At 53.6% G+C, this 22,789-nt stretch overlaps 1 protein-coding gene across 4 annotated transcripts in view; it reads right to left on the reverse strand.

Moving 5' to 3' along the window:
- Positions 1 to 7,336: 7,336 nt before the first annotated feature.
- Positions 7,337 to 22,789, reverse strand: part of Nr4a1 (nuclear receptor subfamily 4 group A member 1) — a 20,050-nt gene continuing 4,597 nt past the window's right edge. For 2 of the 4 annotated variants that reach the window (XM_041646086.1, XM_041646088.1), the window contains exons 3-8: positions 11,099 to 11,982; positions 10,182 to 10,311; positions 9,774 to 9,910; positions 9,246 to 9,448; positions 8,976 to 9,154; positions 7,337 to 8,123 (exon numbers count right to left, since the gene is read on the reverse strand). In XM_041646086.1, the coding sequence (XP_041502020.1) occupies positions 7,870 to 8,123; positions 8,976 to 9,154; positions 9,246 to 9,448; positions 9,774 to 9,910; positions 10,182 to 10,311; positions 11,099 to 11,980 (1,785 nt within the window). In that variant the 5' untranslated portion in view covers positions 11,981 to 11,982 and the 3' untranslated portion in view covers positions 7,337 to 7,869. Of the gene's footprint in view, positions 8,124 to 8,975; positions 9,155 to 9,245; positions 9,449 to 9,773; positions 9,911 to 10,181; positions 10,312 to 11,098; positions 11,983 to 14,721; positions 14,838 to 20,776; positions 20,869 to 22,789 lie in introns of those variants that run through there. The other 2 variants (XM_041646090.1, XM_041646087.1) reach the window with 2 other exon arrangements.

Raw genomic sequence — 22,789 nt, forward strand, 5'->3', positions numbered from 1 at the left:
CCTTCAACTTGACTGGAACACACCCAGACATTTGTCAGACACGTGTGAAGGTGTCTCTGTTGGGAGTAACACTTGAAAGTGGTAGACTCAATGAAGTAGATGGCCATCCCTAGTGTGGCGGGCATCATCTGATCAGGTATAGCCTGATCAAAGCCCCATTCTCCTGCAAGGGGCATTCTTTACTGCTTTAGGGCTGGGACATCAGCCCTCTCTTGAGTTTCTGAGTCCCCAAACTGCAGCATTCGGACTCTAAACCTTCTGCTCTCCAGGCTTTCCCATTGCTGCCATCAGCTCTTAGGCCCTCGTCACAACGGTGTAAAATATCCCCTGTAATAAACCTCCATCCCTCACATCTGTCGCCTCCTCCCATGCATGTAGCTGTGTCCTGTCTCTGCAAACTCTCAGACACTTGCCAGGGCCCCAGAACGGCTGGCTCTTCTCTACCGATGATTTTGCTCACTTTGTTGCTGTTGTTGTTTTTAGTATTGCTACTGCATGGGTGATTTTGATAAAGCCTCTTTCCAAGGCTGGCTTGTGACTCTTGACCCCCCTCCCCAGCACTGAAATGACAGGCCTATAGCATGCCTGTCTTCTTCACATCACTCTTCTCCCTGCCCCACAGCCCATCCTCCCTGTTGAGCCTTTGGTACCTGTCATTGAGCTGAGTTCTTTCGTCTCTCTGGTTTCACATGCTGGCAAAGCCTTGCCTCCCCAGACATTCCTGACTTCCTCCAGGGCACCCAAACCTTGAGTCCCATCCTTGTCAGAATGGTCCAGCCTTAGCCAAAAAGAATGGTTGTATGTGGCATGAGTTCTCCAATCCTATGCCTTGACCCCTATGATCATGATACAGTTGTTTAGCTGGGTGATGGTGGCACACGCCTTTAATCCCAGCACTCAGGAGGCAGAGGCAGGCGGATCTCTATGAGTTTGAGGCCATCCTGGTCTACAAGAGCTAGTTCCAGGACAGGCTCCAAAGCCACAGAGAAACCCTGTCTCGAAAAACCAAATATAAACAAATAAATAAATATGGAAAGAAAAATAAATGGTCTGTAAAAAATGACAGCAGGTTCTATGGGGCCAGAAAGAGTGAGGAGGGTGCTACTGCTGTCATTCCAGGGAGATTCCGGTGGCCTGAAAGGGAAAGGGACACATTCAAAGTAGAGGGAACCAGGCTAGGTAATACAGGCCTGTACTCCCAGCCCTTGGGAGCCTAAGGCAAAAGAATCAAGGCCAGCCCTGGCTGTGGAGTCCACACGGGGCCAGCCTGGATCACAGGGCAAAAAAGACCATCCCAAAACAAAATAGACAAGAAATCCACCAGTGTTAAGAGAAGGAGCAAGTCCCATTCTCAGAATGGTGGGAAGTGACTAGACGCCATAAGAAAGGCCAGGCCACTGCAGAGAGCACAGGACAGCAACTCGAGCAGATGGGCAGGAGGGGGAGGGTGCCAGGAAGCCGCGGAGCTCCAGGGTTTTCTGGAGAAGGGGAAGAGGCCGGCAGGGAGGGCTTACTGAAGGCTGAGAGTGGAACTCTGAGGCAGCAGATTCCTCCGGGAGAGTTGGGTGTTCCAGCAGCCAGGCAGCAGGCCACTGACTAGGGTGCTATCAGCCGTGCATGCAGCAAAGGCCTGGGGAGGGACCTTGAAGACCAACCCAAGTCCTTGGAAGCAGGCAGCTGGCGTTGCCTGATGAATGTGGCCTCAGATGGCCCCACCTCATCCTGGGGTGTACCCAGGGGGAGAACTGAGCCCTGAAGCTGGCCCCGAAAGCCACTCCAGCTGCTGCAGAGCTGACCCCAGTGGCGTCACAAGGCGTGACTCAAGCCCCAGCAACAACAATGAGCGGGACTGATGTCAGGCTGGGGGCTCCTGACGGTGGCCATCCTTGCTGGAGAGTCAGAGCCATTTCTGCTGACCCTCTATCTAGGCCATGGGAGCAATGAAGACCAGCTGTCCCTTTCTGACAAGGTCCCCTGGGACCAAAAGCAAGGGTTCCTCCACCTCCTGCCTCTGGCCTCTGTGGCTGAGGAAGCGGCCGAGCGAAGGAGAAAGTGGCAAGGATCGTGAGAAATCAGACTCCCAGCCCCAGCTTGTCAGCCTCTCCAGGCTGAGTGCTCATGTCCTCTGCCTGATCTCAGGATTTTTAGGGATCTGCCCTTCCTTCTTGTGTTTTAAGTGTCATGCGTTCATCTCCTGCAAAGGCCTTGTATGTCTGGCCACCTTAGGGTGTGAGCGGGACTTTACTTCTGTGTGTCTGTCCCTCAGGAGAGAGAGAGTCCTCCCTTAAAAAACTATGCATCTGTCTCTTTGAGAGCAGGTGTGTACCTCTCATTCCCGGGGAAGGAGTCTATGTGACCATCCTGGCAGAGGGCCAGTTCATCGCTCTGATTAGAGTTGGGGTCTCTATCTCTCCCTGGGGACTGTTTCTCTGGCCCTGGTTTCAGCTAGATGAGGGCCATTTATCTTTACGGTATTGGTATTCCAGCTCCCTGACACACTGGGAAAGGATCCAGGTTTCCTGCTTGGTTACCCCAAGGCTGGTCTCCTAGGTGGGGGCCCCAAGCTGGATAAACAGGGCCAGTCAGCACCAGGTCTGCCTGGCTTGCAGTTGGGCACCGTTCCCTGCTAACACAGCATGTACCAACCAGGACTGCCCCCCCAACACCCTCCCTTAACTGGCTCAGCTGCCACCCACAACCCCCACAGCCACAGGGAGCCTGATTTATGTCCTGAGTGGAAGCTAGATATTGCCAGTGTCTGGGTCAGACCTTGAAGAGACCTCAAGTGGCCCCCACAGCCTGCCAGATTCAAGGTCCAGCAGAACAAGAGGGGAGCCAGAGTGGTGAGGAAGACAAGGTAGTAAGAGCTAGGAGAGGCAGGCACAAGGCAGAGGCCAAGGCAAAGGGCTCCTGGAGCCCCTGGAAGGCAGGACCAGCCTGGAGACCAGCGGGGAGCCTGAAGTCCAGCCGGAGAGCCTGCCTCAGAAGGGGCAGTAAAGAGGCTTTTTCTTTCACTTGGCTCTGAAGTTTAAATTCCTGCTAGCCATTCGAGGCCTTTACCAGACCATTCCCAAACTTAGAGCTATGGAAGGGAACGGGCAGGAGCCTGAGAGCCTATGTCTAGTGTAGAACTAGAGGTCACCTGAAGCTGAACCCAGGTTCCTAGTCGAGAGAAGAGCCTATTAGCTGAGCTCTGGGCCAATAGAAACAACCTTGGTCACAACTGGAAACCAAGTAGGTAGACTTCACCTGTCCTCTCACGCTCTGAAGAGGCCATTGGTCCTGCACTCCTTCATGTCAAACTTGTAGGGGAAGGACCAGGCTCACTCAGATCCTGAAGCTGAAGACCTCTAGAATCCTTGGCTCAACTCTCCTATGAAGCCATCAAGAACCACCCTTGGCCAGGACACAACACTGATCTGTCTCTGTCCACTGCCCAGGACCACACAGTGGCCTCCCACCTCACAAGCCCTCTTCATGCTTCCCTCTTCGTTACTGGGCCATGAAGCAGAGCATGCTGGGTAAGAGCAGTCTCTGTAGACCTGAACAACACCTCAACAATAGCATATGACTTTCATCTCAAGGATGACCTCCACCGCTGCCTCCAAAATGGAGACTGGGTAGCCAGACGTGAGGCAACCTTCATGGACCCCAGATCTACAGGGAAAATGAATTGCTGCTGTGCCCACCTCAGTCACCTCTGGGCTGGGGAGGGAACCAGGGCCTCTGGGCACTAGGCCCAGCGTGGGTGGGGGGCAGTAGGGAGGCAGGTTTCCTGGGTCTCCCGTGAGGACAAACAGCAAGCTTTGAGGCCTTGGAAAATCCCGCCCGGGATTCCAGGCCCTGTCAGCGTCACTGCCTTTTGACTATTGTCCCCATCGGAAACGGGCCCAGCCCCCGGCCAGCAAGGACAGAGCCGCCATTGTGAGGCCCCAATAGGCTCAATGCCCCCTTGTTCGCCCTCTCAGCCCCTAGCAAGACTTGGAGGCCAGTTCTTCCAGTTGCTGGTGGAAAGAAAGAGCCTGCCTCCAGGCTCAGCCTTCGGGTGGGGCAGGGCAGGAGTCGCAGATCAGCCCCCACCCTGTGCCCCAAGTGCCAGAGTCCTGGAAAGGAGCTGCTGTAGTGGAGAGTCTTTTATTTGCAAAGCACGGGCTGGGCAGCCCAGTGGTCAGGAAACTGCACACACCCAGCACAGCCACTCACAAACCCTGGGGAAGTCATTTCTTCCTTGGAAGAGGATTAGCATCGTTTGTAAAACACACTGGTTGATGTTTATCTAGGTACAGGCCTCTAATCCCAGCACTCAGGGCGCTGAGGCAGGAGAATTGTTGTGAGACTTCAAGGTAAGCTGAGCTACACTGTGAAACTGTCTCAAACCAAACAGAAAAGCAAGTCATGGTGGCTCCTGACTGTAAGGTAGTGGAGGCCAAAGGATCGGGAATTCTCAATTGTCCTCATCTGCCGTGGAGGACAAAATACACCCACTGCAGCCCAACAGGCTGGCTTAAAGTCCTTGAAGACAGAGATCACCTTTGCTCCACCCATAAATAGCATGAAAATATGGATCCTTTTGCCTTTCTCAGGCACTACCTGTCTTTACATTTATCGGTACTAAAGGCACACAGAAAATGAGAGGGAGCTAGTCTGGCCGTCAGCTACTACCGTTCTGCTCCCAGCCAGGGTCATCGAAGAAATGAGGAAACTGAGGTGGGTGAAGAAGTGACTTCTACCAGCAAAGGGGAGTGGAGACGGGCTGGGGTGCTGTTGGAGCTCACTCGGGACTAGTTACTGCTCCAGAGTCCATATTTGCAAGTCCACAGCACCAAGGGGGGGATCCACCATGCGAGACATGGTCTTCCCATGGACCTTTTTTAGGCCTGAGGCTGAAATGTATTCCCAGATCTCAAGGAAGAGTGCATGGCCAGAGTTCCTTAGGGAATCGCGTGGAGTTGGAGCCTGGAAGGAGGTCTCACTTCTTCCCAACTCGAGAATAGACAGTTTTGCCTTGTCTAATCCAATTTCCAGCATCAAGAGGCCATGGAGATGTTGCCTTGAGTCTTGGGTCAGGGGTGGTAAGGAACGGCTGTGCCGTGAGGCTCCTATGAGATTCTGGAAATGAATCAATGCTAACACAACACAGTGACGGTGGCCAGGCCCTGTCTCTTGCCACAGGCCTATGGCTGCTGTCAGTTTAGATTCATGGTTCTCTAGATACCGTCTCCACCTCTCCTCAGGTTCTGGTTATCAAACACAGGGCCTCACACATTGAGGGAAAACATTCCTTCACCGAGCTACGTTTGCAGCACCGGCACCTGTTTCCGAGCCAGCTAACGGAGCTGCTGAGGAGTGAGGGAGCTGGAGAACATTTTGAGGACATGGGCACAGGTGTTCCTGCCACGCGCCGGGCAGTGGTGGCACACACCTTTAATCCCAGCACTTGGGAGGCAAGCGAATCCTGTGAGTTCAAGGCCAGCCTGGTCCACAAGAGCTATTTCCAGGACAGCTAGGACTGTTACACAGGGAAAAACTATCTAGAAAAACCAAAACCAAAACAAAACAAAACAAAAACAAAAAGTTCCTGCCAGGAATCCAAGCACTGCCCACTGCACGGAGCCTGCTACTGGAACTCACAGAGGGAACATGGAGGATGGAGACCAGCTGCCACTGTTCCTAGGCTCAGGAACACACACCAACACATGCCTCTGACCCTGAAAGCATTATGAGGATAGGCCTGTTCCTCTTTCTGTTTTTACAAATGCACAAGCCTGGGGGTACAACTTAGTGGTAGAGTGTTGCTAAGTGTATATGAGGCCACCAGCATCACCCCCTTCCGCCTCCTCCAATTGAAAAGGTCTGGTGAGATGGCTCAATGGTTAAGAGCACTGGCTGCTCTTCCAGAGGCCCTGGGTTCAATTCCCAGCACCCACAAGGCAGCTTGCAGCCATCTGTAACCTGATACCCTCACAAGGATATACATGCAGGCAAAACACCAATGCTCATAAAAGTTTAAAAAACTAAAGGAAAATATTAAAAAAAAAAAAACAGCTTAGCCTCAAACTGGGACTCACATGGTAGGAGAGACCCAGCTCCTCCAAGTTGTTTTCTGACTTCCACACACATACATACATAGACATATAGACATGCATGCTCATGTGTGTGCACACACAGCAATGTTTTTTTTTTTTTTTTTTTTTTGATTTTTCGAGACAGGGTTTCTCCGTAGCTTTTGGTTCCTGTCCTGGAACTAGCTCTTGTAGACCAGGCTGGCCTCGAACTCACAGAGATCCACCTGCCTCTGCCTCCCGAGTGCTGGGATTAAAGGCGTGCGCCACCACCGCCCGGCAGCAATGTTGTTTTTCTGTACAGGACTTCTCCATTTAGCCTTGGCTGTCCTGCAACTCGATCCACCTGCCTCTGCCTCCCTAGTGCTGGGATAAAAGGTGTGCACTACCACCACCTAGCTAAAACCATGGACTTTCTTTTCTTTTTTTTCCTTTCCTTTTTTTTTTTTCAAGACAGGGTTTCTCTGTAGCTTTGGAGCCTGTCCTGGAACTTGTTCTGTAGACCAGGCTGGCGCTGGCCTTGGACTCAGAGATCTGCCTGCCTCTGCCTCCCAAGTGCCAAGATAAAAGGCATGCCCCCCCCCCACCGTCTGGCTTTTTTCTTTTTTAACCAATAAATATTTTAAAAAATGCTTTAGCCAAGTGGTGGTGCATGCCTTTAACCCTAGCACTTGGGAGGCAGAAGCAGGTGGATCTCTGTGAGTTCAAGGCCAACTTGATCCATAGAGAGTTCCAGGACAGCCCAAGATGCACAGGGAAACCTGTCTTAACCAGCACAGCCCCCCCCCCCCTGCAACCCCGTCAAAGCCTAAATCCTAAGTCATCCTTTACCCCAGGGTCAGAACCCTAAGAGACAGACCTGAGACCTGAGGTTAGACCTATGACTGCTACCCTAATCCCTGGGATAGTTACCAGCCACTGTGGGCCCATCAGCCAGCAGGGCAGAGGCTCCCCATGTCAGGAACTAGTTACACAGGCAAGCACAGGGTGCACATCTATAATCCCAACACTCAGGAAGTAGAAGTGGGAGTATCATCAGCGTGAAGTCCACACCGTATGTGCTGTACAGATAGATGTGTGTTTGCAAAGCTAGTTCCAGAGTTTCGCTAATGACTGCATGAAGCAGGCTTCATCATGATCTGCCACCTACAAGGGAGTAGCTGAGGCTCACCAACTCGCTGGCAACAGCTAAGATTTGCCCGGCAACGTTGCCATCTCTTATGTAAGTGCAGCGGCTGTGCAGTGACATCAGAGAAAGGACTCGATTTCAGCTACATGTCTATTTTTTATTCAATATATTAAATATATTAATCAGAAAAGTCACATCCTATAAATCCAGGAAAAATACACAAATATAAATCAGAATCTGCCATTCACCTTGAGTGACAGCTATGTACATGTGGAAGAAAAGTGGAAGAAATCTCAAGGTGGAGGCTGAAAGGCTTGCCCAGGCTGGTGAGAGCCCATCCTTTCCTTCCAACCCCCACCTCACCTCTTCCTTTATGTATTTACAGCAACTTCAGCTCATTTACAGCAGAGTGGTATGTGTTAAAAATATTTTTATCTTACAAAAAAACCACGAAGGCCAGGACTGAGCTACAGGGATAAGACAAATAGTGGGGTCACCCCCATGAACACACACCCTCCCCCAGGTCTTAAGCGCCCTGTACATCTTCAGGAGTGAGGATGCGAGTCAGTCTTAGCTCAAAACCAGGCTGGGAGCGGGTGTTCTGGGGATCCGTGGGCTTAAAGGCACATGGGTGACATGAGAGCGCACACATATGTGCACACGTGTTCGGGGTAGGGATCAGAAAGACAATGTGTCCATAAAGATCTTGTCCAAAATAGGTGGAGGGGGCACCAAGTCCTCCAGCTTGAGGTATAAGATGCGGTGCTGGCCTTGGGAGCCCAGGGTCCGAAGCTCAGGCAACTTGCCCAGCGGACGTGACAGGCAGCTGGCTGGCTGAGGCTCTCCCACAGTAGCCATGTGCTCCTTCAGGCAGCTGAGAATGCGATTCTGCATCTCCTCCACGCGCCGAGGATCCTGGAGCCCGTGTCGGTCTGCAGCAGGGAATGCAGAGTAAGCCACCCAGTGGACCCCCTCTCCCCCAGAAACTCGCCCAGCTTCCCTAGCATGTGCCATAAGAACCCATTCCCCTGACTGGTTAGCATCTAAAAACATTGCTTCCAACATCTCAAGAGAGAATGAGGCCCAGACAGCTTGAAAACAAAGTAAAACCATAGTCCAGGTTTTCTGGGGTACAGGTTCTACATAGTGCTAAGAAAGCCTGGAGCTGCAGAGCGGTGACTCGGGGCTGCTATCAAGCAGAGCCAAACACAGGCCTCATTACCCCTCAAGCCCCAGCTCTTCTGATTTTGTTCTTCTATTCAGGTAGGTCCTCTAAGAAATTTAAGTGGAAAAGGAGGTAGAAGAAGATACCAGGAACCTTTACATATGTCACCAGAGCCCTTCCACGTGATACATATACCAATACCCACGACACACACAGCCATTGTGGCTGGCGGAGTGGCTGCCTCTTACAGAGACAAGAAAGGGAGGGAGCCTAACAAAGCTGAGGCTGCTCCTCCATTCTGGACCACAGTGCTGGCTATCCAAGTGCAATGTGTGAAAACTTCATGTGTGCACTTTTCTGTGTGCTGTAAGACTGATTAACAGGGAGATTTCAAAACTAACTGAAACCCTACACCAGAAACCCAGCATCTAAGGCTGTATCTTGGGGAGCTTGGGGTCATTCGAAGGTTGATGTGAGCTTTAGAGGCGGATACAGCTGAGTCTCTCTCCAGGTCCTGGCATCCCAAATGCTACAGGCACTCTAGGGACCCCATAGTGCTAGATGCCACCTACCCAATGGACCTGCAACCCTTGGGCCCAGTCTGGCGCTTGCTACTCACCAGTGATAAGGACCAGAGCAGACAGGCAGGCAAAGGCAGGGACATCAACAGCCAAGCTTTTCAGGGATCGTGAGAAGGCTAGGATGCTGTCAATCCAGTCGCCAAAGCCTCGGGCACACTGTAGCCGGTGTAGCACCAGGCCTGAGCAAAAGATGAGCTTCCCTTCATCAGGCTTAGATCTGGCAGGAGGTAGATGACAGTCAGGACTCGGGTACGGACAGACTGGGGCAGCAGGGCTAGGACCAGGAGGATGGAGGGTGGGCAGCTCACCGGTAGGCCAGGCGGAGAATGAAGAGTTCCAGGAAGGCCCACTCCAGTAGCAGGTCTTGGTCTCCGGAGGAAAGCTCGGCAAAGCCTGGGATCTTCTCTGCCCACTTTCGGGTAACTTCCAGGGAGCCCATGAGCAAGTCATAAAACTGCTGCACATCACCTGCATCTTCCTTCCCGAAGTGGGGCAGCACCAGCTCCTGGAACTGAGAGGGGCCACGAAAAGGTAAGCACCACCCGCTGCTGCACACACACAGCTGTGTCCCTCTGAGACACCAGATCCAGGAATGCAAATGAGCCCTATACTGGGCCCATGTGCTCAGCAATCCCCACAGGGAAACCCAGGGCTAAGGCAGTTGTTTGCCATTGGTTCCCCGACTCCAAGTCCACCCCAGTGCGTTTCTCCAGCTAGTCAATGCCGAGGGGGTTCCCCATTTTCTAATGTGGCCCTGGAAAGAGAAGCTTCCCTAACATGCACAAAGACATTGCAGCCTATGTTCCCAGGAGCAGGCTGGGTGGGCGGGACCTCACCTTGGAATAATCCAACTTGGCAGTGCTAGGCTCAGAGTCCAAATGCGCCCGGATGAGAGAAGTAAGGAGATTGGTAGGTTGTTTGGGTTTGGAAGGCAGCCGGCCACGCCGCCCCTTTAGGCTGTCTGTCCGGACAACTGTAGAGAAACAGGCAGTGATGAAATAGGAAATGAAGGAATCTGGAGAAGGGGTCTTCAGCCCACACTACACACATCACTTCTGAGAAGTCAAAAACAGAGAACTCAGGCCCACCCCACCCTTGCCAGCAAGGCAGGTTGAAACTGCCATCTGCTTTTAGGGGCTGGAGTCTAGAGCTAGGAGCTGGAATTCGGTGCAGATGCCTGGTAACCCTGGCTGCCCCCCACCCTATCAGGTCACTTATGCCAAGGGCCCTATCTAACCACCCACCTTCCTTCACCATGCCCACAGCCAGGCACTTCTGGAAGCGACAGAACTGGCAGCGGTTCCGCCGCCTCTTGTCCACAGGGCAGTCCTTGTTTGCCAGGCAGATGTACTTGGCACTTTTCTGCACTGTACGCTGGAGGGGGGGCAACACGGAACAGGCTGTCAGAGCATGGGGGGGGGGCCCAGGGGAGGGGACCGTTCCGATCCTGCTGCCGACGCAGACAAAAGCACCCTCTGTTCATAGCTATTTTCCTAACATTTGGGTGCAGGGGAGGGAGAAATGGAGGTTCAGAGGGGGGAGAGAAGTCTGGGACACATTGGGGGAGGATTCTGCCTCATAAGAAAGATCCCAGAACCCAAGACTATGCTAGGGACTCCCAAGGCTGTCCAGACACCAGTTCTGAACAGGTGTCTGCCTGTGTCCACCTGCCCTTTCCTGGGACAAGGAAGAAAGCGCTAAGGGGATGGGGGTGGAGAAGGGAAGCCAAGCGGGCACCCAGCACTGGAACAAACACGCAGCCTGTTCCTAAGTCCACCCCCAGCCTGCAAGAACCAAACCCTCTGCTTGGACTCTTTCATCCAGTGCCAGGAACACAAGTGCCTGTGGCCCCCTTGTTACCAGGGTGAGGGTGGGGGCAGAGCAGAACCAGAGGCTGCCCACTAGAAGTTCTTTTCCTGACCACCACTGCAGGCCACACCTTCTGCCCCCTTCCCTAGCTTTCTGCAGGCCTACAGATCTGTGGGCCCTCGTGAAGGAAGGGTCCCAGGTCTGAAATTGGTGGGTCCCTGGGAAAATGATACAACTGTCCCCGATTCCTGCAGGACAGAACCAGCTGTGAAGGTCACTTCCGATCTCAATGTGATGGCCCACTCCACTCCCACTCCCAACAAGTTGTAGACACCCCAAAATGGCAAAATACCTTGAAGAAACCCTTGCAGCCCTCACAGGTGCGGACCCCGTAATGCTGGCAGGAAGCATTGTCCCCACAAACGGCACAGCGGCCTTCGCTGCCACCAGAAGCCCCACTCCGGACCTTGGTGGAAGTCACAGGTGCATCCAGAATCCCGGAAGTGTCAAGGTTCGGAGAGGTGGGTGACAAGCCAGGGAAAGCCGCTGGCATGGAATAGCTCTCTCCCTTCCCAAGCTGGTGGGTGGATGGTGGTGAGAACAGCTTGAGAGAACTCTGGGCCAGGCTGGGGCTGGGACCCGTCGGGGGACTGAAGGAGAAGAAGGTTGGAGGTGGTGGAGGCCCAGAAGCCTTGGGCAACTGCTCTGTCCACGCCCGAAGGCCTTCATAAGTCTGGCTGGGGGAGAAGTGGCCAAATGAGCCATCCCAGGGAGAGAGCTGGGGTGGCTGGAAGCTGGGTGTAGATGGCGACGGGGCTGAGCAGGGACTGCCATAGTAATCAGAGCCGCTGGAGGACAGGGTCTCATCTAATGGGCCACTCAGGGTGCCGGGGTAACAGCCATACACCTGGAAGTCCTCAAACTTGAAGGAAGCAGAGGCGGGAGAGGTGGCTGAGGATGAGGAAGAAGACGTGGAGGACGCTGACGAAGAAGCTGAGGAGCATGGCTGGGTTGTCCCCGGCAGCTGGTACAGGAAGGTGTCAAACTCTCCGGCATAGCCGTCCATGAAGGTGCTGAAGCTGGGAAGGGTGGTGGGTGCAGTGGGCGCTGCCTCAGGGCTGGCCAGGTCCATGGTAGGCTTGCTGAACTCAAGGGCCAGGGGGTCACTTGTCAGGTAGTCACGCGGTCCTGGGCTTGTTGCTGGTGTTCCATATTGGGCTTGGATACAGGGCATCTCTGGAGAAGGAGGAGACCCACGGAGGAAGGGGAGGAGCCAGTAAGAAGAAGCAAACTGCTTGATAGACCCAAGGCAGCCAGGTGGCGGTACCACAGAACCCAGGAATCCTCATCCCCAGCCTAGGCGCTATCTCACTCTATGAGCCACAAAGCTCATGGCCAGAGACCCAGTCCCAGAGAGCACAGTCTGAAGGCCAGCCACATGGGTCTGGGAACCCTACGGAAGGCACCTAATCAGCACCTCCCTGCAGGAACAGGGGGAAGCTGTGTGCCTCCAACTCTCTGCCTCCTGTTCATGGGTGGGGGCTGGGAAAGGCAACCCACAGAGCTCCAGCCCTCAGGAGCAGATCTGCTGGTTTTTCAACCAGGCACTTCCTGGGAATACATTCCCAGGCACACCCCAGACTCTGCATCCCCTTCCTCACTTCCACCCACGGTGTCTGCCTCCACAGACACAGGAAATGGAGGAGAAGCTGCGGGCCATGGTACAACTGTCTACCACAGTGGTTTTAGGAGCAAGGCAGCGCCAGATCCCTGCCCTGCCTCAGCCCTGTGTGCTGATCCCACAGGCACCCGGTCCTACTATTTGGGACTGTGCCCCAACTCTACTTTCTGGGATGTTTTCAGGCGTTGGGAGAATTACTGGGTAACACAACTACAGACGTTTAAATACCATATACTGGGGGCTGGAGAGATGGCTTAGTGGTTATGGGCAGGCATTGCTCTTCCAGAGGACCCAAGTTCAGGCACCAGTACCCATATCAGGTGGCTCACAACCATCTATAACTCCAGCTCCAGAGCATCCTGATGCCTCTACCCTTATAGGATTTGTGTGTGTGCGTGTGCATGTACACACACACACACAGTTAAAAATAATTAAGAACAAAGTCTTAAGTACCATATACTGGGGGGGAGGTGAGAGACTGAGCAGGTAGACCCAGAGAGGAACCTCTGGACACACAGGAGAAAGGACCACCCTCAAAAGGAATTTTCTCAGCTAACCTTGTCGTTTTTTTAAGAGGACACTCAAGAGTCCAGCAGGAGCTACGAGCTTGTTAGCAGAGTTCAGGAGCCTATTGGTAGGTACATGAAGACAACCTGTCCCTGCCCTGCCTATGTTCCTCTGCTAAAGCAAATGTCTGTTTCTTAAAGCATTCAGGGGCTTGGCAAAGTCTTCCTCCCCCTCCCCAAAGTGAGCACCTGGAAGATCAGAGATAGAAATGTTTCTGTCTGGTGAGAAATCCTTCAGAGGCGGCTCCAGGACCTCGTGTCCTTTCCAAACTCCAAGTCTGGAATCTGGAACAGTCCTAGCCTTCCTAGCAAGCCACACAGGAACTCAAGCTGGCGCAGGAGATGGGGCAGTAATGGGGCAAAGACTGTCACCACGTTCTGTCCAGAAGCTCTTGAAGCCCTCTTGTCTAGTATTTCTTCCATCCCCACCCCACTCCTAGGTGCCTGGACAGGACAGCTCCACCCCTGGCCTGACATGCAACCACCCAAACAATAGTACCCTCAAGTTCCAGCCCTGTCTGCCCAGTGGTGTTTCCCTCAGGCATACAGCACCTGTGAGAAATAAACATGGCCACTTCGGCCTCTGATTGCGAGCAGAAGCCTAGGCAGGGATGGGCTGGGGGTGGAGGAAAAAGAGTGGCAGCCAGTCAGGACTGGGCATTTGTTCCAGCCTCATTCAAATCCTGTTTCTCCACTTGGACATCCTACATCCGGATCAACCCCCACCAATCTACCCTGCTTCAGGCATACAGTCAGCAACACACACAAGATAGAGACCTGTATCTAGCTTGGGGGGGGGGGGGGGAATGTAGTCCCAAGGGGAGGAGGAGGAAGAGGCGGGGTTGAAGGAGGGAGTGGGAGAATCCGGCTTAGGGCAGGTCTTGGCAACACAGTGTCTTGCACCTGTTAGGTGAACAAACCTCAGGGTGCATGTTACTTAACAGATTCAACAGGGACCACTGGGGTGATCTGCAAGCCAATCTGGATCGACAAGAGGGTTATCCCCTAGTCAATACCACACTAAGACTCCAGCGTAAGCAACTTCCACCCAGTCTCCACGTGCCCCTTTCTTAGACTGCGCCAGGGTAGGGCTAAAACATCCTTCCTATGCTTCTAGACACCCTGACCCTGCCAACTTAGTCCAACACAGCAATTACCCCCGCCAATCTAGCTAGCCATTTCCTTCAGCAATCCCCAGGTCTTCCTGCGCCGATCAGACAGAAAGTTCAGTAGGGGAAATCTGAAATTTTACAGCCTATAAAGTGTTAAGTAAACAACTGTGAAAGGGGCTAACCGCCTAGGAGGGAGACGCGAGAAAATCCAATCCTATACGGAGTTGGATGGATCCCAGTCGCGCGGAAGCTCTACTGAATACCTTCTCCCCTCAAGATGCTCACACACACCCCTACCCCACAATCAGCAACCAAACACAGAGGACGGTGTGCATCTTTGGGCGCCCTGGGACAAACCAAACCAAGACAAAAAACAACCGCTGTACAAGCCTCCACAACCTACCTGCACCAACCACCTTGCAGACCCTTTACCCAGTACCCAAACTTCAAGCCCGAGCTCACTCCATTCCAAGTGCTACCCTTTAACACCACAGACACACTCTACACACCCATCCTCGCAAGCCGACCCGAAGACATCCTTTTCACCCGCGCGTACACCCATCACATTCGTGCACCACCTATAGAAACAGACGTACACTCCCCGCGGGATACCTACCCGGCCGGCTGCTGTTCCCCCTGGCCGGGACCAGCGACTCAGTCGCAACCCGGTACCGCGTGCGCTCCGCAGTCCTTCTAGCACACTCCCACAACTTTCACCGACTCTTGCACTGGGGCTCCCCTGGCGAGCCCGACCCTCCTCTTAAGCGCTCCGTGACGCAAGGGGAGGGGCGGGGGCGCCACTGACGCACGCGGCCCGGCGAGCTTTGGCCATACAAGGGCGCGGGGGGCGGCGCGGTTCCGGCGGGAGGCGGCCAGGAGGAGGTGCGGGGACGGGGAGCCCGAGGGGGCGGGGCGAAGAGGGGGGGCCTGGAATGTCTGTGCGCGTGACGCACGCGGGGTTCCATTGACGCAGGGAGTGCGGATTGTTTGATCTATAAATAGTTTTCCTCTAGCCCGCTAAGCGGGCTAAATATAGCAGCTTCCAGACCTGCTAGGCTCCCAAGCCGGACCCGGGATCGGGTCCCGGGGTCCGAAATAACCGACCGGGAGGAGGGGGTGTTGTTGAGCCGCACCCGCAGGGCTTCCCCGGAGCAGGATCTCCTCCCCTCCAGCTGCTCCCAATGCCTACCGCGCCCGCTCCCTCCTGCCCACTCCTACCCCGGGCTTTGCTCCGCCTTTGCCCCTTTACCAGCCTGTCCTGGGCACCTAGGATGTCACTCTGGCACTGCCGGCAGCCAGAGTAGTCCAGAGCTGAGGCAAGCAACTCTGGGACACACCCAGGAGATGGGAAGGTGGGCTGTACCCCTATCTCAAGTGCTGGCAATGCTGTGCAATTGACGCGTCTTGCCCAGCAAGGTCTCTGGCCCCAGGAATGGCAACTAGAACCCTGGCCTTGCTCCTGGCAATGGACGATCTGGCTTTCAAAGTCTCTTCCCAAAGGTCATGGCTTTGTCCTGGCCTAACAGATTCTGCTACGAACTGATGGTAGTTTCTCACCAGTGGCCCTCCCTAACCCTTCGCAGGATGGATGTACCCTAGTTGAGAAACTGCCGAATTTCAGAACCGGGTGGAGCCTGGGAAATGTCCAAACTCATGCCAACTCTTCCCCATTTTATAAATAGACTCAGAGACATAATGACATTTGCTCAAGGTCACTCAGCTAGGTGGTGGCACACTGGAGTTGAACCCAGGGCCATCTGCAAGGGGCTCTTTTCATGCCTTCCTGCCAATTCCCTGGCCCCAGTCCCGATATGGAAGCACCTGCCTTGCCTCTCCAGCAGCAGGGAAGAGAGCGGCTCTAACTAGTTACCACTGGCAGTGCCAGGCCTTCCAGAACTTTATTCACAGGCAGACCAGGCTGCAGCCACCTGGAGCCTATTTCTCTGTTCAGGTGTCACCTTACCCGTGCCCAGCCCAGCCCAAGCTCCAAAGAAGTCTGGAGAGAAGGCTCAGAGATTTAGAGTATATCCTCCAACTTTCCCCAACTGGAATTCTTTGAAATATCTGTCTGTCCCTACCCCCCCATTTCTGCTGCCAACCACAACCAATGCCAGCCCACTGGTACAGCAGCCTTAACTGGGAATACCCAACGACCTCCCTTTCTGGCCATACCCCTTTTTTAAAAACTGGGCTGAGGGTGTAGCTCGGTGCTAGAATGTTTGCCTGGCATTTGTAACCTGGATTCCATCCCCTCTCCAGAAAAGACCTCCCTAACTAGCCCGTCGCTTCCTTCTCAATCTTCACTACATATGGAGCAGCCTTCATACACTGCTGGTGTCATTCGGCAGCCTGATCAGAAGTTACCAGAACCCCCAAGACAACATGCAGTCTTACTGTTACTGAATCCACAGCTCCGAACTTTTTCAAGCCACCTTCCAAAGAGCTGTTAGGCCGCCTGGGGGAAGCTGAAGTGTGAGAGGGACGTGTAAAGCGGAAGCAGCCTGGATCTTTCCCTCACACCATCAGAGTTAGATGTTTCTCTCCTTGAGCCTTTAAGTATGGAAGGCACTGCTATCATTTGAAGACAGGATCCAAGGGTTCGATGAGGAGTGGCACGCCTACTCCAGTTGTGTCCCCTGCTCCCCACCTTCTCTCTCCACCCAACCCTAGATGCCTCCCTCTACTTCCAAAGTGGCTTTAGTACCCACCAGCAGCAGCAGGCGCACTGTCTTGTCTTCACCAGGGTGTGCTGAGGCCCAGTCTTAGCTCCAGCTTGAGTTCCAGCGTCCTCTTCCCTCCCACCATTTCATTTTGCCTTTGCACAAAGTGGCACAGACCACCCTGTAGAAGCTGACAGGTAAGCACCAGGGAACTCGCTATGGATACCCCCACACTGCACCGCCACCCAGGCCAGCCCCTTGAGCCACTGCACAATGTAGAGGCTGCCCTCTTGCTGCCCCAAAGCTGGAGGACAGTAAGGAACTACAGCCACTGTGTGGAAGTGTGATGCTGGAGGTCTGCATTCACTCCACTCCAAGTCATCCGTAAGGAGAACAAGCTCCTCTGGGGAGTCATAGCTGGGGCCACCCATGCAGGTACCAGAGCCATGCATGCAGCCTAGCCCAGAGAGAAGAAAGGCAAAAAGGCTTAGAGGCTGCTCAAGAAGAGAAGCCTAGGGCTCTGCGAGGGGTGGAAGTAGATTCATGACTCATGTAATCTCTAGGAGACCTAGAGCAAACCTGGTTCCAGACAAGACAGAAACCTCTCAAAGGAGCAAGCACCAAGTCTTGCCTTCAGGACTCACACCAGGATCAACTGTTCACTGGAGGTAGGAGAAATGAGTAATGCTGGGAGCTGTGTCCAAAACTAGAGACGAATACCTGCAACCCATGGAGGGAGGGAGGAGAGGTAACAGTCTGCAGACAAAAGCCAGTGCTGTAGTCAGGCCCACGGCAGGGCCCACCCTGCCAATACACACCAGCACCCAGCCCTATGAAGCCCTTCAGCTAATTCCTGGGAGCAGCCGTCCCTGCGGTGCTAGCTCAGTCACTGCTGGAGTCCTGTGTGGCCTCTGACTTCAGCTCCTGGGCCACCCAACTCCCAATGAGTCTTTTCCCACTGGTGTAGGGAGGCAAGCCCAGAAACAAGATACTAAAAAGGGCCAGACCTTGGGCCAAGATACCAAACCCGAATTCACCCATTTAGCCTCTTCCTGCCCATCCTGACTGAGCTTGAAATCATCCATTTTATAAACAGATTCCTCCAACTCCTGTTCCATGTTCTTGCTGACCACACTGCCTTGACCTGGATTCCTGTAAACCCACCACAGAGGCAGTTATGGCCACAGTCTGTTACAGGTGTCTCCATAGGAGTCCGTGATGGGGCTGGAAGCATGCGTTCCTGATTTGGATGACTGTGCCCCAATTGTGTTGGCTCTAGAGAGGTCATCAGACTACATTCCCAAGCTTTTACCCTATGATAGTGGTTCTTAACCTGTGGGGTCACGACCCCTTTGGGGGTAGAACAGTCATTTCACATGGGTCAGAAAATACAGATATTTACATTACAATTCTTTTTTTTTTTTTTAATTTTTCAAGACAGGGTTTCTCCGTAGTTTTTTGGTTCCTGTCCTGGAACTAGCTCTTGTAGACCAGGCAGGCCTCGAACTCTCAGAGATCCGCCTCCCTCTGCCTCTCGAGTGCTGGGATTAAAGGCATGCGCCACCACCGCCCGGCTACAATTCTTAACAGTAGCCAAATTACAGTTATGAAGTAGTAATGAGAATAATTTTATGGTGGGGGGTCACCATGGCATGAGGAAGGTTGAAACCACTGGTGTAAGTGGGTGCAGATGCAGCTGGATTTGACGGAGTTCAAGTTCATTCAAGTGTATGTTTCTGAAATCATAGTAGCTATTTCTCATTAGACATTTGTTCTATCAAGGTTACACAGGGAGTTACGAGGAGATGAACCATAATGACATTAGAAAAGCACCTGTATTGTATTCCTAGCTCGGAGGCAGGAGCCCCGAGAGTTCAGGTTTAACCTAGTACACAGACTCGGGCTCAGCCTCAAAAAAAAAAAAAAAAAAAAAAGGCAGGGTGAGGGGGAAGAAACAGTATGATAGGGAATTACAGACTCAAGCTCAGCTCTATCCCCGCCTATGTGTGAGCAACACGAAGGTGATGGCCGCCTCCCCTTGCAGAGGCCTTTTCTTTTATGGCCTTCACTCTCCATCACTAAGTGGCCTGAGCTAGCAACGTCCACCACCATTCCTCAGTTGGGTAAACAGGGAATAGGGGAAGTGGACTCACACAGCCCTTTCCCACGATGCCCCATGCCCCTTGGACTGGGCCCCACCCAGTAATGTGGAGGGCAGAAACCTCCCCCACTTTTACTAAGACTGTCCCCACCCACAGCCTCCATGCTCTTCCCATGGGTGGGTCGAGTAAGCTTTGTTTCCTCCCACTGAGAAGTGGCCCCAGGAGCTTCCCCTGCTCAGCCCCATGCTGCCAGGACCAGGCCACTTCCACTTCCTGCCCTAGCAGCGGGCACCGTTACCTGCTGCCTCAGGGGCTTCCCATGGCAGCTCTGGGAACCTCGGTGAAGGATTAAGACCAGGTTTCTAACTCTCATCCCCTGGTCCTTCTCCAGGCCCTGCAGTGCCCAGAGATTTTTGCTCCCCCACAAAACAGGTTTCCAGTTTGAGTTCCCAGGTTAGCCCATAAAGCATGCACCCTACTCCCTCAAACACAGGCAAGCTCTGGAAGAGCTCCAAGCCAGCAAATCTCCTTGTAGTGAAACCTGGCCAAGTCCCTTGGCCCCTTGGAAATCATTTCCCATGTGAACACTGTAAGTTCCATGAGTGGGGAATTCAGTTCAGTGGAGGGAAAGGCCGAACACCCAAACAGAGCACTCGGACCTGGATGTCGGAAATCTGTAGCAGAGAGTGGCAAGGGACAGACAGGGACCAGGGTTACAGTCTCCCTCTCTGAGAACTAAACAGTAGCACCTCCGCTCTGAGGGGCTGAGAGAAAACAGGAGCAACGCAAGAAGCTCACTGAGGAATGCAGCTAGATTTACACTGGTGGGAGGCGGCAAACTGATCACTGGAGGAAGTCAGCATGGTCACAGAAGCCTCCTGAAATCCTGTGACTTTTCTACCAAATCTACCTCCCAGGCTGAAGAAATTAATACACAGTATACAGGAATAAGGTTAGACCTCAACAAGGACTGGCACCGAGGAGGTCAAAGTCCGCGAGAAAGGTTGCCCCATCTGTCCCCCACAACAGGCTCTCTGGGGGCATCTTTACCATCCAGTCCTCCACCTGGGAGGTGTCCCGCCAGGATTCCTACACCCACCAAATTTCCTTAGCCCTACCCAAGGTCTCCTCCCCACCCAACCTCCTCAGCACAGAGCCAAATTCAAAATAAAGCCTCCCTGATAAGGAGCAGGGAAGGCCGCCACACTTTCCTATTGTTAAAGTATTTTTAGTGCAGGCTCTGGATTCAGTTAGAGACCCTGTTCAGAAGGGGAAACTTGAAGGAGGAGGAGAGTGTGGGAGCTTCCCACGTAAGAGGCTGCTTCTGGCCCAGGTCCCAGGGAGCGTGTTTGTGGCTCGCTGGCTTCAGTACAACCCTGCTTCTCAGCTCCCAGATGGGACAGACAGCAGGGAGAGTGAGCAAGATGGGGAACGGCAAGAGATCTACCCCTCAGCCCAGTGGACAGAGAGCCCAGGTCTCTACTCAGAAAGCAATCTTGAGATAGCCCAACAGGACAGGGAGCCTGGGTCCCTAGCCAGAGAGCAACCCTGAGATCCCCTGACACTTTATTTCCCCTCTACTTGAGCAACCTAGAGGCCTTCACCAGGCCACATGGACAACCCGTGGGCAGTCTCTCGGAGGGAGGAGAGGGCAATCGTTCCCCTATGTCCCCACTGTCAGTCCTGAAGTATCCCCAGGTCTGATTTCCATCACCGAGTGCAGCCATGCTACAGCTCCAGTTCCACGACTGTCTAACATCCTTAGTCATCCTCTTTTCCCTCCCCTCAAAGCCAAAGGACTCAGCATGCCGTTCACAATGGAAAACATCTGGCAAGATGGGCAGAGTGGAAAAGGAAATCCAAACAGCCCAGTTTTTTATGCCTCAGTGTCCCCACTCCTCAAACTTACCAGCTCTCGTCCTCACAACCCCAGACAATAAAGGAAGAATCCAGGGTTAGTGGGGCTCTTTTCACAGCCTCAAGAAACCCAGTGGGGAACTGTGACAGTCTGCCCTTCCCAGCTGAGGCCATATACTTTCAGAGCAGACTCTGGATGGGAACTGCCCCCAAGCCAGTGTGTCCTCTTCTGTTTATATAGCAGAAACCAGAGCTGGCCTCTAGGGACTGGGAGAGCTGCCTCAGGGCCCTCTTGGCTGGGGCCTGACTTTGGCCCAGGACAGCAAGAGCCCAGAATAGTCAGCTGACGGGAGCCCCAGAGTGAGCGTGACCCTGGGCCCGTGCCCAGGCCTGGCAAACAGGTGCCCACGTCACAAGACTAGCAGTTCTCGCACTCACAGGGCTCTGGCTGGCAGCACCTCAGGGCAGCACTGGCAATGTATGTGACATGGGAGTTCCACTCAGTCCCATCACCCAGACAACAGGGCAAACAAGAATGCTGCCTCCAATGGGAAGGCTGGGTGTTCAGGAAGCCAGGTCAGGGCTGGGGGTAGAAACATGGGCCAAGAGGAGGGAGACACCTGGCCCCTGCTACCATCCTGACTCACATGCTTCCAGAGTCCAGATCTCCTCTGCTGACCAGGGCCACATGCATCTTCCACTTACAGTAATTCTCCCCGCCCCCAACCCAATTTGGTGTTATGGAGCCCACTGCCAACAAGACACCGATTCCCAGGTGCACACTCAGCCCAGCTCCCAGAAGCCTTTCCCTAGGCCTCCCCTGCTTCCCTCCAGGCTGACCTCATACCCCGTTTCCTACTCCAGCTACCTCCACGAGACCCTGTCCCACAATCACCAGCTCTGCATAAAGCAACAGGGCTGAGGATGCTGAGGGAGCCAATGAATGGTCTTACAAGCATCTAGAGCAGTGGTTCTCAACCTGTGGACCAAACAACCTTTCACAGGGATCAGCTAAGAGCACTGGGAAACACAAATGTGGGGATGGAGAGATGGCTCAGCGGTTAAGAGCACTGCCTGCTCTTCCAAAGGTCCTGAGTTCAATTCCCGGCAACCACATGATGGCTCGCAACCATCTGTAATGAGGTCTGGTGCCCTCATCTGGCCTGCAGACATACAGACAGACTATTGTATATAAATATTAAAAAAATCCACAAATGTTTGCATTACGATTCATGACAGTAGCAAATTTAGTGATGAAGTAGCAACAAAGATCATTTCACATTTGGGGTCAACACAACATGAGCTGTACTAAGGGATCACAGCCTTAGGAAGGTTGAGACCTCTGCTCTAGAGTCTCCCACACCTGAAGGACTGGTGCTTGAACATGGCCCCATGTGCCAAGGAAAGAGGGAGAGAGTACCTGGCCTATGTCCAGGGTCGCCAGGTCACCAAGTTGAATTCTAGCTCCCCTAGGCATGGTGACCAAATCTTGGGTTCCCTTAGCCTCATCCCAGTGCCTCGGGTCTCAGGGGCCCTGTAAGAAAGCCCATCTGCAGAAGGCTGTCTTCCGCCACCAGCCAGCCTCTGAGCCACACACGCCTGGATTCTTGGTTTCACTGTCTCCCTCCTTGCAGGGCCATGAGAAGTCACATCCCCTGCAACTCTCTCAAAGCGGAAGGGCAAATCAGATGGCTAAGGACACATCTTGGGGATGGCCACAGGTTTGGGATTTTCCTTCTCAAGAATATTGGATGAATAACACCATGGTGACAGGGGTGGTCCCATGCTTGGCAGGTATAGTTCAGGCCCTGTACCTCCCTGGTGCAGTAGTCACACCCTGGAAACAGGCCAATCCCCAAACCCACATGCCCTTGCTGTGCTCCCAGCCCTCAGCTACCCACCCAACCCTTCAGCTTCCTGGAACCATGCACAGGCTGCCCTGAGAGCAGCTGCCACCTCCTCCCTATCCACCCATGAGCCCTGGACCCAGAGCTCCCAGCCTAAGCTGTTAAGAACATAAGGCTTCCCCGTCCCCACCCCCGCATCACCCCACCTCTGAAGAAAT

The sequence above is a fragment of the Microtus oregoni genome, unplaced genomic scaffold (genome assembly GCF_018167655.1).
Source record: "Microtus oregoni isolate MIOR12 unplaced genomic scaffold, Mior012 000118F_ref0000498, whole genome shotgun sequence".
NCBI lineage: Eukaryota > Metazoa > Chordata > Mammalia > Rodentia > Cricetidae > Microtus > Microtus oregoni.